Here is a 14,622-nt window from a genome sequence, read left to right on the forward strand (position 1 = left end):
TGGCCTGGAGCTCAATGTAATTGCCTACCAGGGTTTGAAAACGAAAATGGAAATGAAAACTAAAACTAGAAACGAAAGGTATTTTTGCAGGAACAAAAAAACAAACAAAAAAACAAAAAACAAATAAAAAACAAAAACAAAATCAACATTGCTGTTCCTGAGCAAAAACATTCAGTAAAAATTTGAGTAACCTTTAATAACTTTTTTTGTTCCAGGCAATTTAACAAATTGGTAGGGTACATTTCTGGCCCAGCTGCCAAAATAGACTGTTTGCAACAAGTTCAGGCCTGAGTCGCCACAGAGATACTTTAGTGTCACAATAAAGCTCTGTGTTATCATTTCATTTAAATTTTTTTCTACTGTGTAAGTTATCTCAGTGGATTCGTTAGTGCAAATGATGCTAATTCTTATCTCTTAATGTGGATAATGATAGCGTTGCCGTCCGTTCAAGTTCAAGTGAATTGTTGCATTTGACTTAAGGAGTTTATAAAGCCTGTAAACCTTGTAAATGCCTGGAGTTGATCAGATTGTTTGCTTGGGCTGCTGTGAGCGATTTGGCATTTGCATTCTCTTCCAGTGGGATTTCCCCACGTCATTTCCCTATATCAAAGCAATTCTAACATGATTATTTTATCATGGTGCTGTATTAGCCGTACCAAGTTAGTCAGTGCTAACGTAATGTGATATTGTCTGCCCACTGTGTTTTTCATCATCCATAGAATTCTTTTTTCTAAACTGGGCTGATGGTGATCAGATGGGGGGCTCCATATAGGCAGTGGTGATTAATACAGCCGTCAAATCCATGTGCATCTCATAGAATGACTGCTGCACAACTAAGAAATAACTCTTCACTTAACCCATGTCTATTATTATTTTCAGAAACATGGTCACAAATAGGTTTTGAGACAGGCTGCTAGGCTGATTGTAAGGTGGAGAAAAGGAACAGCATTAACCGTTAACCATTAGCCAGAATTTTATGTTGCAGGAGGAACAAAAGTTAAAATTCCGATTCTGCTCAGGGCGAACGGATAGAAAAAGAAAATTCAATTGTCAAACCCTCTATTCTATCATTATTTGCTTTAGTGAGTACTATTCTCAAGCAGACATAGACTTGGACATGTGTGCCTCTTGGGCAACACAGCATTTGAAGAAACAAAATGATAGATGAGAGGGCAAGAAATGCAGAAGAAACGCAGACCTAAGTTTATTGAAGAAATGTGATTGAATGTGAAACATTCAATGTGGCTTGTTTAGTTTTTGTGTAATGTATTTGTGTAATGTGTAATGAACTTTCAGTTGTACATTGCCGTAATTTTGAATGTAGAAAATATGGGTATTTTGGCATAATTTGGCATAGTTTTGATAATAATTTTGTACCCAGACAGATTTTTTTGGGATTGTTCTTTTTAAAAAAAAATAGATGTACAATTAGTCCATGGGTCAAACTTGCCTTTATGTTGATGTTGATATGAAAACATTGTTGTTGAGATGTTACAGTTCCCTCCGAATTTATTAATCCGGCTGATAAAGATGAGCAAAGAAGGCTGTGTAAAATAAACAATGCAAAATATGATATGCATTTATACTACTAGAGTTGCTCAGAGAAAAATATGTTGTTCAGTCAAATTTTCCTAAAAAGGTTATTATCACAATTATTCACACCCCTAATAATTATTTTAAATGCCACTTTTAATAGGCCATGTCGGTCTGAGCCTAGCCTCCCATGGCTTCCTGTTTTGCCATATGAAATGAGGGTGCACAGAGTAGAAGTACTGAAAACAGGTGTGTGAATATTTGTGGTACTTATATTTGGAAAATCATTTTACAGTTTGAGAAAAGTGATATTTTTGTTGATTCCATTGTTAAAGCAGAATATTTTCCAGATTTCTCAGTACTTAAGCTTTTTTGTTAATTTTTTTACCAAGGGTGTGAATAATTTTGGAATGCACTCTATGTTCTATAAGGCCTGAAACTGAAACAAATATTACCTCTTCATGCTGAACATTTTTTAACTGACACTTATAAAATGCAATGTTGAATTTTCTATCTCTTCTAGCACATTACTCTTCCATTTTCTGCATTGACAGGCAGCTTTCACATATTTGGTCTGAAGAAATTTGTGCTGTTATTTTTACTGTTTATTTATGGAAGGCATGTAGCACAGTTTGAAATCAAAGACATCCTGAGGCAATTCCTTGTTTCACACCATCACAATAAATCCGCCTACATGGACTCTTGGCTGTAATGAGTATTATTTGTTACATTCACATTCCCTTCCAAAAGATTTTTTGTTACTCTTATGTAAAAGAGCTTTATATTTCATCATTTAAAATTCATGTTAAACATTTTTGTATAATATTTTGAACCAATTGTGTGTTGTTGCATGTACAGGGATGCTTCTAAAACAGATGTTTCTAACGATTCTCTTTTTATTTTTTCTGAACTAGTATCTGATTATTTCAGTTTTCTAAAATGAACGGGCAGCAGTTAGACGCTATACATTTACATTGTTTAAAATTGTTGTTTTAAATGCATCAGTGTTAAGCTATAGCCTGCCACTAGAGGGCATGCTGTAATACTTCCTTTGTCAGAAACCTGGTAACAACATTGTTGCTGAGTTCTGCTCTTACTGAAAACACAATATGGACTTTTATCAAGCTAACTTCAAGGCCAGCTGTGGAGGTTTTTGTTTCAGCCAGGCACCATCTGATAGAACTAACTGATTGATATTGACTTGACTTACTGAAATCATATAATCAATGAAGTATGTCCTACTGTATTAGGTCAGTGCAGAAAGTGTTGTTGTTGTTGTTGTTGTTCCACCTTGTAGAGAAGATCCAAATCCCTACTGTGGCGTATGGTGCTGTGTAATGTGGCATTGTTTTGCTTCCAGAGGCCCTGGGAACCTTGTGAGGATACATAGTATCATGCACTCTGTCAAGAACACAAGATCTTATATGAAAATATGGTTTCCACTGCAAGGAGGCTAAGGCTGTGTCTTGGATCTTCCAACAGGACAGTTATCCAAAGCTTTCCTCCAAGTCCAAAAAAGGACATGGACTCTGTTCCATCTGGAGAGATTTGGCTTGGAGAAATTGTCTCAGATCCCTTTCTATGTGTTCTCCCACCCCCAGTTCAAAGCCCTAGCCTTTGAGGGGCCCTAAGCAGGATTTGGGCCCACCAACATTATAAATAACATTTATATTGCAGAAGAGTTATGGGACCCCCTGGTGGTCGAAGGGACCAAAGCTGCTGCAGATGTCATTTATGTCTGTTATTGGCTGGCTCTGAGTTCACCTCATCAAATATAGAAGAAGGGAGGGTGCACAAAGTTCTGATTACAGGAGTTCCATAATTGAGACAACCTTTTCTGAGCAATGGTATCACAATAAGATTATATAATTATATGATATAACATATTGCTGCAAATAGAAAACATTTTTAAAACACTAAAGTTAATTTTACACCATTATTTTGTGTTCATATTAATTGAGGATGGTAATAGTTCTTGAGGGCGCTGTATACAATAATGCAGTCAATGACCGGTTTTTGTATTTTCTACATAATGGTTTGGATGGGGTAATTAGGGTTATTTAGCTGATCATGTGTGGTATTTTTGGGAAAGAAAGTATCTGGATTTAAGTTATACTTAACCCTCATGTTAATATTTTGCATGCACCCTGTGTCCACAGGGTCAAAAATGACCCGTCCTCACTGGGCCAGTCTCGTCATTGGATGTTAAACCCTGAATCAATGTTTTTCATGTCAATCAGTAAATTTTGTGGGGTATTTAAAAATATTTATTTAATTAGTAATGTTGGGGGTTTCAGCTGTTAAACTCAGAAAAGGGTCATTTTTGACCCTGAAGACAACAGAGGATTTACATTTGGTATAACTGTATCCGAGGGAAAGTTGCTATTACAATTTACTCTTAATTCATAGCTTAACACTGGTGTGAAAATAAAACAAAGTTTGATACATAAAAACTATGTTTTATTTAACTCTAGAGTGTAGAACTATAATGTTGGAGTTTAGGCCTTGGGGCCATTTTGAAGAAGATACACTTCTGATTTTCAATGCTAATATTATAAGATACTAGAATGCTTCGACTCACACAGGAAGTACCCAAAATAGAGTAGGGAGGGTATGATTATTTTGTTTAATTATAGGCTTTATGGTCTCCCTTCACATGTGCAATTACTCATGAAATCACGCAGACAGTGGGACTGGTTCCGCATTTCCTTACAAGCTTGTTGTAAAAGGGCCTCCTTTTGTGATGCAGAACAATGTTGCTCTACAAATAGATTTAAGTGTAATTTAAATGCTAGTTGTTTCCTTGGAAACACACTGAGCACTTGAATCATCGTGGTAAATGTACATTTTATCCTTGCAGTCTTCATTTAGTCAAAGTCTTAACTCTTGATCTGTCTGCTATATTTTCTGATTCTGTGTGATTGGCTCGACAGACTTTATACTGTCAAAACATGTCAGGGTTTACTACTTCAGTATATTTGTTTCTGCACAAGCCTACACTGTACTAAAAGTCACTGTGATCTTTTGAAATGGTGATTAAAATACTTGTGTGGTTAATTATGAGTGGGATTTTATGCCTCAGTTCATTTATCTGTGCTTGTTCAGACTTGTAATTACCCAGAGCCACTTTTTGGACCCTGATTTGCCTCTATCAATAAATCCTAATATTATATACATACTGTAGAAAGTAATTCTCATTGTCTCATTTTCTTCAAAAATTAGAATTCTGTGAAAGCCAGAGTTAGTTGCTTTTAAAAAAACAAGCGCGAATCTGCAATAGCTGCGACCGCACACGCGCATGCATCCATGTGTGCATGCATCCACGCACACACCCTCATACAAACACGTGACCACTTCTTTGGCTCATGACCAACCTTTCCACAAAATCTTGTTCAAATCTGTGAATCCATTCGGGAGTTATGTGCCTTTTTGTGATAGGCCACGCTCATCACCATGCCCCCTCTTGGTCAATCGGCCTGACAGTTACTCAGCTCTACCTTCGGTCGACCAACCTCCAGTCCAAACTTCAGCCTCCTGGGGCGAAAACTGTGGCAGCTACGGGGTGGGACACTTTTGTGGACCAACCGAGCGACCAACCGACCGACCGACAGATAGAGCTGTGGTCGCAGCTAAAAATTGTAGTATAGAAATACGTATTGGTTTGTCTAAATTGAATAAAAAGTGCAGTAAATTTTTCATGATGAAACCAAAGATGTACAAAAACCAAAGATGTATATAATTGATAATCATATCAATTATATTTTTATTTGATTGCATCATTATCCAGAAATGATTTTAATTTGCATAGTACACTACATGGCCAAAAGTATATGGATACCTGACATCCAACACATCTAAAATTATGGGCATTAATATGGAGTTGGTCCACCTTCGCTGTGATAACAACCTCCACTCTTCCGGCAAGGCTTTATACTAGATGTTGGAGCATTGCTGCATGGATTCGCTTCAGTTCAGCCAGAAGAGCATTAGTGGGTTGGGCACTGATTGGGCGATTAGGCCTGGCTCGCATTCCAATTGACCCCAAAGGTGTTGGATGGGGTTGAGGTCAGGGCTCCGTGCAGGCCAGTCACATTCTTCCACACACCAATCTTGACTAAACTGTTTCTGTGTGGACTTCGCTGTGTGCCCGGGGGCATTGTCATACTGAAACAGGAAAATTCCTTCCCCAAGCTGTTGCCACGAAGTTGGAAGCACAGAATTGTTTGGAATGTCATTGCATTTATATTTGCCTTCACTGGAACTAAGGGAAATCGCCCAGATCATGAAAAACTGTAGAATGCATCAGCAGTCAGATCAGATAATCTGTCATAATATTCATGCTCTTGTCACTACTGCACTCTTCACACTGCTGTTGGAACTATTGTTATACAGCAGTTCTATAAGGACAAGGCCTTTCCTTTTCTTAAAGCAAAGATGCTCAACTCTAAAGGGGCTAGAGACTGCTGGTGCCAGCACCCTATCCGTTCCACCATTTCTCATAAGTGTTTACTGGAAATTTTTATTTGTATAGAAATCAACCTTTCCCCATGCTCCTGGTTTGAATCACTGGCTTATTGTATGGTAGCTCTAAAGCTAAAAGCTCTCCATGATGGCCGCCCCTTCCCCTGTACTCTAAATAAACTCCACTGCCAGCTGGGTGTTATTAATGCCTTGCTCCTATGCAGGGTGTGCTGTTTTTAACATCAGTTAGAGAGAGTATCATAGAAGTGCTGGCTTGAGTGACCATCCCTATCAATCCATTCCAGACCTCTCAGGGATGATTGGTCGTTAATGGACAGGCTGTCTTGTGATGCCAGGCTTTCTTCAGACACTAAGGCCCCATTCACACTTGCATTTTGGGGCTCAACAACCAAAGTTATTAACTGGAGTCGCTCATGTTCTGTGTCTGTACACACAAGCATATTTAGAAGACCAAGAATGCCTACATGTATGAAAGACTAGCTCCTGTATGTCCAGGGACAGTTTGTAATAGCACAATATTTGTTCTGAATGTAAATGTAGCATATAATATGTTGCAAAGGTGTGAACGTGATCTTCAATGTCAGAAAATGTGGATGTGGTCACTCAATTTTTGTTGGTATCTGCTGAGAGAAGCCATGTCTGATCTGGTAGTGAATGCAGGAACATCAACTAAAGATTCTTTTAACAGTACTCAAGGTCACTCCTTTTAAAGATACTCAACAGCGCTCTCCATCTTGGAAGTTCTTCTGGTTTATGAGAGTGGAAAAGAAGTCACTCTCACTGCGCATCTGCTGCCAGTCATCAACTCCCGTTCCTGTCCATACTCGCACAACCATGCTCATTTGCATACTGTAGGAACCACCATCAACTTCACTAGTCACTCCCTGATTCGAGCTGGACCCCTCACTACTAGCTGTCGCTCTTATTCATAAACCCACTAAGTTTGAACTTAACTATATTAAGCACAATGAGGAGTGAAAACCATATTGCCATGCAGCTGTAGTGTGAACAGGGCCTAAGACTCTCCTCACTGTCTCAGAGTCTCAGCTATATCTGTCATTTATCTGCCAGGTGGAGGTGCGGCTATTCCCATCCTGGGTTCATTATCTGCAGACCTGCAAAGGCAGTGAAGAAACAACCATGGGTGCTTCTGCAGAGTAGGGAAAAATGGAACAGACCTCTGACAGAGGAGTTGAATTAGTTTTACTCTTCAGTCACCATGACGTGAATTCAGTGGTCAAACGAGGAGTTTCTTTTTTTTGTCATTTGGCCAGATTTCACCATGCCAGTGTTCTCCCAGTTCGGAATGTACAGGTATATTTATAGGCCCTTTTCATTGCTGCGATATCATGTCAATTTAGTAGAGTGCAGACAAGCATGTGCTCTCCTCTGAAGCATGTGCAGCTCACCACCAGTTCTTTTTTCTCTTTAGTTCACCCGCTGAGATATGTAGTCGTTGCTTCAGAGGGGTACACTTCATGTGTCTGTGGTACAAGCAGGAACTGGCATACTGAAACCCTGTCATCCTCAGTGATGCTGTGGACATCTTTTTGGGCCCAAGCATAGGGTTATTGGCAGATATCCAAAATCATTGTGGCACTCCTACCAGGGACCTCTCTGTAAAATTGTAGGTGACAGAACTGGAACACTGAATTTAGGTCATTCCATGTCACGTAAACAAAAATTTGGTACTGTAATTTCTTTCTCACGGTGATTTGGCTTGCAGAATTGCTGACATTCCTGTCGTTGAGGTACACAAACATTGATTTTATATCTGTGTTCTTGTATGGCCAGTTACTTAAGCAGCCTTTATTTAAGTTCTATGAGATTTCTTGAGAACAAAATTATTTTGTGTATGATTAAGGGCACTGGTATGGCACCTCATTGTGTGCAATGTGTTAAAATAACAATTTCAATCATTTATGTGTGGTAGGTGAGAATTAGAGCCCAGTAGATGAACACCTCGCAGTTTAGTATTTGTCCAGCCATATAAAATCACCTTTCTCTGAGTAAACAGAGAGGACCATAGATGGTCCATAGACTAGCCTGCAACAGGCTATATTTTCATTTAGCTTGTGTAACCCCAAATTTAACATTCATTAATTATTAGATTTTAAATAGTTAATTGTTAAAGACAGACCTTAGTGGTTAACTCAACTATTTCTGACATGCCTACTATGAAACCTCATGATCGTAAGTTTTGGTCAAGCCCCTGCTATAAAGTATCCCATTCCATGAGGCAAATATCACAGTGGCAAATATAAACTCATCAATAAGCAATGGATATGCTCTGCTCCCCCAGTGGCCTGTGCAGGCAGACGCCGGCACCAGGGTCCAGGTCACCTTGCCCTCATAAAATAGGGCAAAACTATAATGGCCTATTAAGATATTCCAAAATCAATAGTATTTATTTTTTTCATTGTAGGACTCCTATCATATTGAAATGCACTTGTTCAAAAATAAATGTCTAATATGATTTCCCCATCTCTGATTATTGTATGTTTTTGCTGGTAGATCAATACCACTGAGCTGGGTGTGTGTAATATTATGCTGTTTCCTATATATAGTGCTAATAGTTTAATACTACTGGCTTATATTTTACCCATCACCAGTAGGATACAAGTGGTTATTATCTGGGATTTTAACCTTCCAAGTTTTGGTCATGATTCCTGGTTTCCTACTCTACACTGTTTCCTCCTCCTAGCTCTTCGAATAAGAAATAAGAGCTCATTTTACCCGTTGCTATATCATCCCTGCAATTCAATCTTCTGCCAGTACTTCATGCCAAGAAATTGGTCGTTTTCATTTCTTTTTCTGCCAACCTTAAAATCCAGCTGTACCGATTGGGAAAGTAGCTGTTATCGTTCTCTGTCTATCACAGTAAGCGCATCCAGTCAAAAAGTGAATTATACTAGGAATTATATTTAATTTCCGGTTCATTAACCAGAAATTATAATGAGCTGAACCACTGATAATGCTTCTGAGAAATACCCGTGGTGCACTTTGAGGCCTTAATCACAACAGGAAATGACAACATCACAGTCCCTATCTGCAGCCAACTGAAACAAAGCACTTGGACTCTGGCTCTATTCCTTCCAAAGAGCTGACAGAGTGGGAATTGAGTGCTGCTGGTCACTCAATGAGCACACTCTTCAAATATCCACCTTCCTTTATAATGTTCCACGGAACATCTGTCTAACATTAGCCAATCTAATTATCAAAGAGTAACCGAAAATGGTTAAACAGTTACTTAGCAACCTCTCTATCAAATTGCTTTTAAGACTTTTGCCGTTGCATTAAAAGGAACAAGAAATCTGTGATACTGTAAAGCGTAAGTTGGAACCAGCCATCATTCAAGGCAAATAATGTGCTCAGTGAGGCAGACATACAGTCATGCTCACCACAGAAACCCATTATATCTTTCTTCATATCAGAGCTTTCAGAAAGCTAATAGTCTGCCATAAGGTTCATGGATACATACATGTACACCAGATTCATGTATAAATCTGAGCCGTTCTGTATTTACTTGTGTTTGCCCTATTGCTGTGGATTTCCCCATATTAATTACTAGACTCAATGCATTGAGATTGCATCAAGATTGGTTTGATCAAGATTACACAATAAAATGTCCAGTGTTAATTCCACTCTAACAGAGTGCATATGAATCCAATAGGGACCAAACGTACTTTGTACGAGTTGATCTAACACTGGACATTTTACTGTGTACAAAATCCATATTTTCAGCGCTTGTTCACATGCCATTGATGTATTTTCTGTGACTGTTTTCAAGATTTCATGATGAAGAAGTGGAAATAAGGCAATGACATTTTAACTAAGGATTGATGATTTTGAATTGCAGTGATGCCAATACAAAGAGGCACAAGTGAACAGTTAATTGGGCTGCTAGCAATAATTTGCGTTTCTGCAATGCAAATCCTGTAAAATACTATATATCGGGGACATATATCAGTGCCCAATGTCCTAAATACAAAATGACTCACCTTTGGCAACATCACCTCAGAATAAATTTGGTTGTCCTAATGTTAAGTATACAGAGCTTTTGCTATAACTTTTTGAAAGTTTTTAAATGGTAAATCATATAATTTTGCATTCTACCTTAGTACCTTACATTGTTTATCAATTCAATGTTAACTTCAAATCTTAAACCATTGAATAACTGTTGATAATGTATATGCTTTAAAATGTGCTAAACATGCATTGCATACTCGTGTTCATATCCAGCCCAGAGTGGGATCTGCATGATCCCAATATTTTGTATTAAAATAGTCTCAATCTCTTTAAAATACACAGTAAGATGTCCAGTGTTAATTCAACTCTAACAGAGTGCATATGAATCCAACTGGGACCATATGTACTCTTTAGGATTTGATTTAACACTGAAAATGTAACTGTGTGTGAAAAATAACCTGTATCAGATTACTGAAGAGTAATCCAGATCACAATGATCTGTCATACGATGTGACAATACACCTCTGGGTAGACAGCAAGATGCAGGGAAACAGAGTTTTTCTTGGTCATTCGACCTTTTATTCGAACTCCTCTGAGGAGGACACTGAGAGAGCGAGAAAGAGAGAGGAGAAAGAGAGAGCATAGGCACATGCCTCTTGTTATTCAAAATAAATAAATAAATGTTTTCCCCTCACCCTCACGGGATCTGGTAACAGAAATAAGAAAGATAATAAACTAAAATAATAACCCAAATCAGATGACGTCTTTATGAATTACTGCCCACACAGCTTGTCAGCCTTTTTTTCAGCGGTTTCTGAAAATGTTCGTAAACATTTTGGAAGTATACACAAGATTTTGGCTATAAATTGCTAATGTAAAAAAATATGTGTACAAAAACTTAATATACATTGGCAAAGCAAATGTATGATGTCATTTTTGTTAGGGGTTACAGTAACAAGTGCAAATTTATGAAATACTGTAAGTGTACAATTCAAATACTGTAAGTATACCATTCAAAACTCACTGCTGGGTGGCAGTGAGTTTGGAATGGTCCAGGAAAATCAAATATCTTCTAATTTAGGTCAGCAGCCCTGTGGAAATCAGTGCAGTCTCATGAAGGGCACAGAGTTTTGTCCCTGTTTTGCCCCCCCCCCCCCCCCCCCCCCCCATTACCCAGATCTTGGCTAAAAGCCCATGGTGAACTGTGAGGATCTTCTGTGATAGGCTGGACCCGGTGCTATCGGCTCTCTGGCAGAGCTAATGGCTAATGGCTGTTTGTCATCCTCTACACTCCCTGGCTCTGATTGCTGCAGTCTGGCAAGCAGGAAAGGCTGCGAGCTGTCAATCAAAGGCTGAGCGGTTGGTGGGGAGGGGTTATGGGCTACACTACCCACAGGGGCGGGTGTGTGCATGTGCGCGTGTCTGCTGAGAAGGGAAGGCAGACAGGGACACATTCTCAGGGACAATCATCGTCTTTCTAGTTTGTCATGGAAAATGCCGGTAAGTGCTATTGTTCAGTTCTTATGCTTTTCTCCGCTCTCTTCTGTGATGAGTTAAAGCTAGTTGTTGTCTTGTCTTGTTGGACACACCTTGTGTCAACTAGAGGGCATTTATGTTGTGTCTGTTTCTGTTTCATGCTTTGATACGCTTTAGTGAACAACCAGGCAGTTATTTGTACATCATTTGCATCTCCTGCTTTGGGTTCCATCATGTCTATGAGATGTACTTTACTGGCAAGCTCTGTTTATGTGGTATACTACTGATACCCTGTAGTTTGTGGATCCTGCATCTTGAAAACCATAAAATCACTCAGTCACATAAACTACTCTTCATAACAGTACTCTGGAAGTTCTTTATGAATTGGTAATTTCACTTTTATAAAAAGGGGGATTTTTTGAAGGTTAAAATGGAAGCCAGATAAGTCAGAACTGAAGCAATACCATAAAGCTAAATTTGTGATATGGAAGGATCATCTAATATATTTGATTTGTTTTGGTGCATTACTCAGTGCTCATAACCATGGCAGACTTGATGTTATTTAATTCGCCCAGACTAGCTCAAAAAAGGACATTTACAGTCACTACAAAACACCTCCAGAATTCACAATTCTGTCTGAAGTTTGTTTTTGTTTGCCGTGCAGTATTTCATCTTGCAGTTTTGAGAAAGGCTCTTATACCTACATACTAAGTAATTTACCTTTCAGACAAAATCTACTGTTGATAAACTGTATATTATCTCTTGCATTATTTTGTGACAGACTCATATCGTGGTCCCAAAATTAATCGGCTTGAGTATTAAAAGCTTAAGTTTGTGTGTGTAATGCTGTTAATATATAACATTGTTCTGCAATGGCATTATATTGCACCATAATAGGATTCAAGTTTTTCACTAAGGAAATTCTTATCTACCGTAAGCACCTATTGTCTCCTGGAAAATCATATTACATATTTCAATATATATAACAATCTGATGAATATTAGGGGTTAAGGCAAATGTGTATAGTGCCTCTGTGCCTGACGCCACCAAACCAACTGTACAACAATCATCCAATCAATATGAGGAAGGGCAGCTAATGAACTGCTTCAGTATTACCGTAAGAATCGGATTCTAATTTTGGAAGATCAGATTTCTCTCACGCTACAGATATGAATAATTTATTGCACGTCATGCCGAGTCTTCTGTCCATGGGGCCTATCATCCAGGTCACCACAACACTACAGAGAGGAGAGAATGGACGTTGTTAACATGGTGTGCTATATCGTTTTTACTCGGTCGTCAGATCTATGGATTTCCAACTGAAGCTCAGGTTACCAGATATTTTCAAACTGAATATGCAGCTTGGATTTTTTTACATGTTTTGTGTTTCTATTTTATATATGGTTTTGTTAGTTTACAGCATTTAAAGTCTTTTAAGAGTAAAGTCTGTTTTGTCCTTCCACTCAAAACATACAGCAAGTTACTGTATATAGGGCTCTTTTTCTTTTTTGATTCTTAAAAGAAAGGAGGGGGGGAATGAGTTATCCATTCATGCAATGATGAAGGATGTTGCGCAATCCATATGAAAAACTAGTAATATGTCAAGAAAGCCACAATAAAACATTTATAACTTGCAAAAATATGGTGAATATGTAAAAAAAATTATAGAATAGAAAATTATATCTAGTTTCATCATGTTCATATCTAGTTTCCTGCATGAATTTGTAGGGTGTATTTCACAGTGTAGGTGGCAATGTAGGCTAATTGCTTATTTGAGAAATTGCTTATAAAATTTATATTGTACATTTATATTGGTTTTTTTATTTTAGCATATACTGAATGAATTTTGGTTGCCAGATGAGTTTTTCAGTTAAAATATGAATGCTGACCTATGTCGAGTCTAATCACAGTGTCGTGCACTTTGTCTTTAATTGAGCTGCAATAAAAACAGGCATTAAAAAAAAACAGATATTTTCATTTTGGCGATAACTTATAGGTTTTTGCTCCAAAAGAAAAAAGCAATGTGGCATGTTTCTCAGAATTAAATTCAGTCTTGGTTGTGTACTCTTCAGTGCATTTGCTGGATTGCCCACCAGATCTTTCTGAAGTCAGAAGTCTCAGATAGAGACCCTAGATAAACTCAGAAGTCGCAAATGGAGAATTTACTGAAAGGAACTGAGCTTATTGTCTTGTTTTCAAGTATTTCTGGGAATTTTGGTTTCATAAACACACAAAATGAAAAAATTTTCAGGTATAATGATTATTTTGTGTAAGTACCCTTTGGTCCTTCTGAATATCTAAATAGCTTAAATGGGAAGCAGAGGGTGTAAACTGGTCTCTAGTCTCTGCAGGGCTATCCAAATAGAAAGGAAAATCCATTGGTTACATTTTTTTCCAGTGGTATCTCTCCCTTGTTTGACAGAGCCTCTTTATGGCCATAAAGGCTCGTTTCTGTGCACAGTGAAACATAATGCATGCATTAGCTTTTTCTGTGCGCTCGATTTTCCCTGCCATTTGCTATTATTAAATGCCCTACTTTTACAGCAAGGAACCAGGCTAAGCATTGAAAAAGCAGCACAATTTGTCACTTACTGCCGGGATGCAATTTATTGATCAGAGATCATGTTGCACTTTAATGCCCTGTTAGAGAAGAAGTGGTCCAACATTGTGCCAAAATACAATTTGGACCCTTTGAACAAACTGTATCGCATAACACATTTACACAGCTAGTGATTTGAACAGGCGTCCATGCCCGTATAAGGGGTAAAGAAGTGCGTGTCTGTGTGTGTGCATGCACACAGGTGTTTGACCACATGCGCTTTGCACACTGGTCACCACATGTCTGTGACATCACTGTGCCTGTGTGAATCAAGCCTGACTAGGCTTAATCAATCAAGCAACCTCATTGTCATTACTGATTACATCCACCTCTCTCTTATCTAAGAGTGCATTTCCTGCAGTGGGAAAGCACAAGTATACTTTCCCCATTAATCCATTATATTACATTAGTCTGGTATGATAAATGTGCACCTATTTCTGCTAGGGCACTCCAGTGTAGATTCCATAATAACATGAACATATATCCTGACCAGAAGCATTACTAATTGGTCTGTGTCTATAAATAGCACACACAATGCAGTTCTGTGAAAAAACCAAAAACAA

At 38.3% G+C, this 14,622-nt stretch overlaps 1 protein-coding gene across 5 annotated transcripts in view; it reads left to right on the forward strand.

Moving 5' to 3' along the window:
• Positions 1 to 14,622, forward strand: part of phactr2 (phosphatase and actin regulator 2) — a 92,461-nt gene that overhangs the window by 14,049 nt on the left and 63,790 nt on the right. Inside the window, exon 1 of one of the 5 annotated variants that reach the window (XM_035404987.1) lies at positions 11,335 to 11,484. The exons of the other annotated variants lie outside the window; for them this stretch is intronic. Coding sequence (XP_035260878.1) covers positions 11,472 to 11,484 — 13 coding nt within the window. The 5' untranslated portion in view covers positions 11,335 to 11,471. Of the gene's footprint in view, positions 1 to 11,334; positions 11,485 to 14,622 lie in introns of those variants that run through there. 5 annotated transcript variants of the gene reach the window in all.

Source organism: Anguilla anguilla, chromosome 2 (assembly GCF_013347855.1).
Source record: "Anguilla anguilla isolate fAngAng1 chromosome 2, fAngAng1.pri, whole genome shotgun sequence".
Taxonomy (NCBI): Eukaryota; Metazoa; Chordata; class Actinopteri; order Anguilliformes; family Anguillidae; genus Anguilla; species Anguilla anguilla.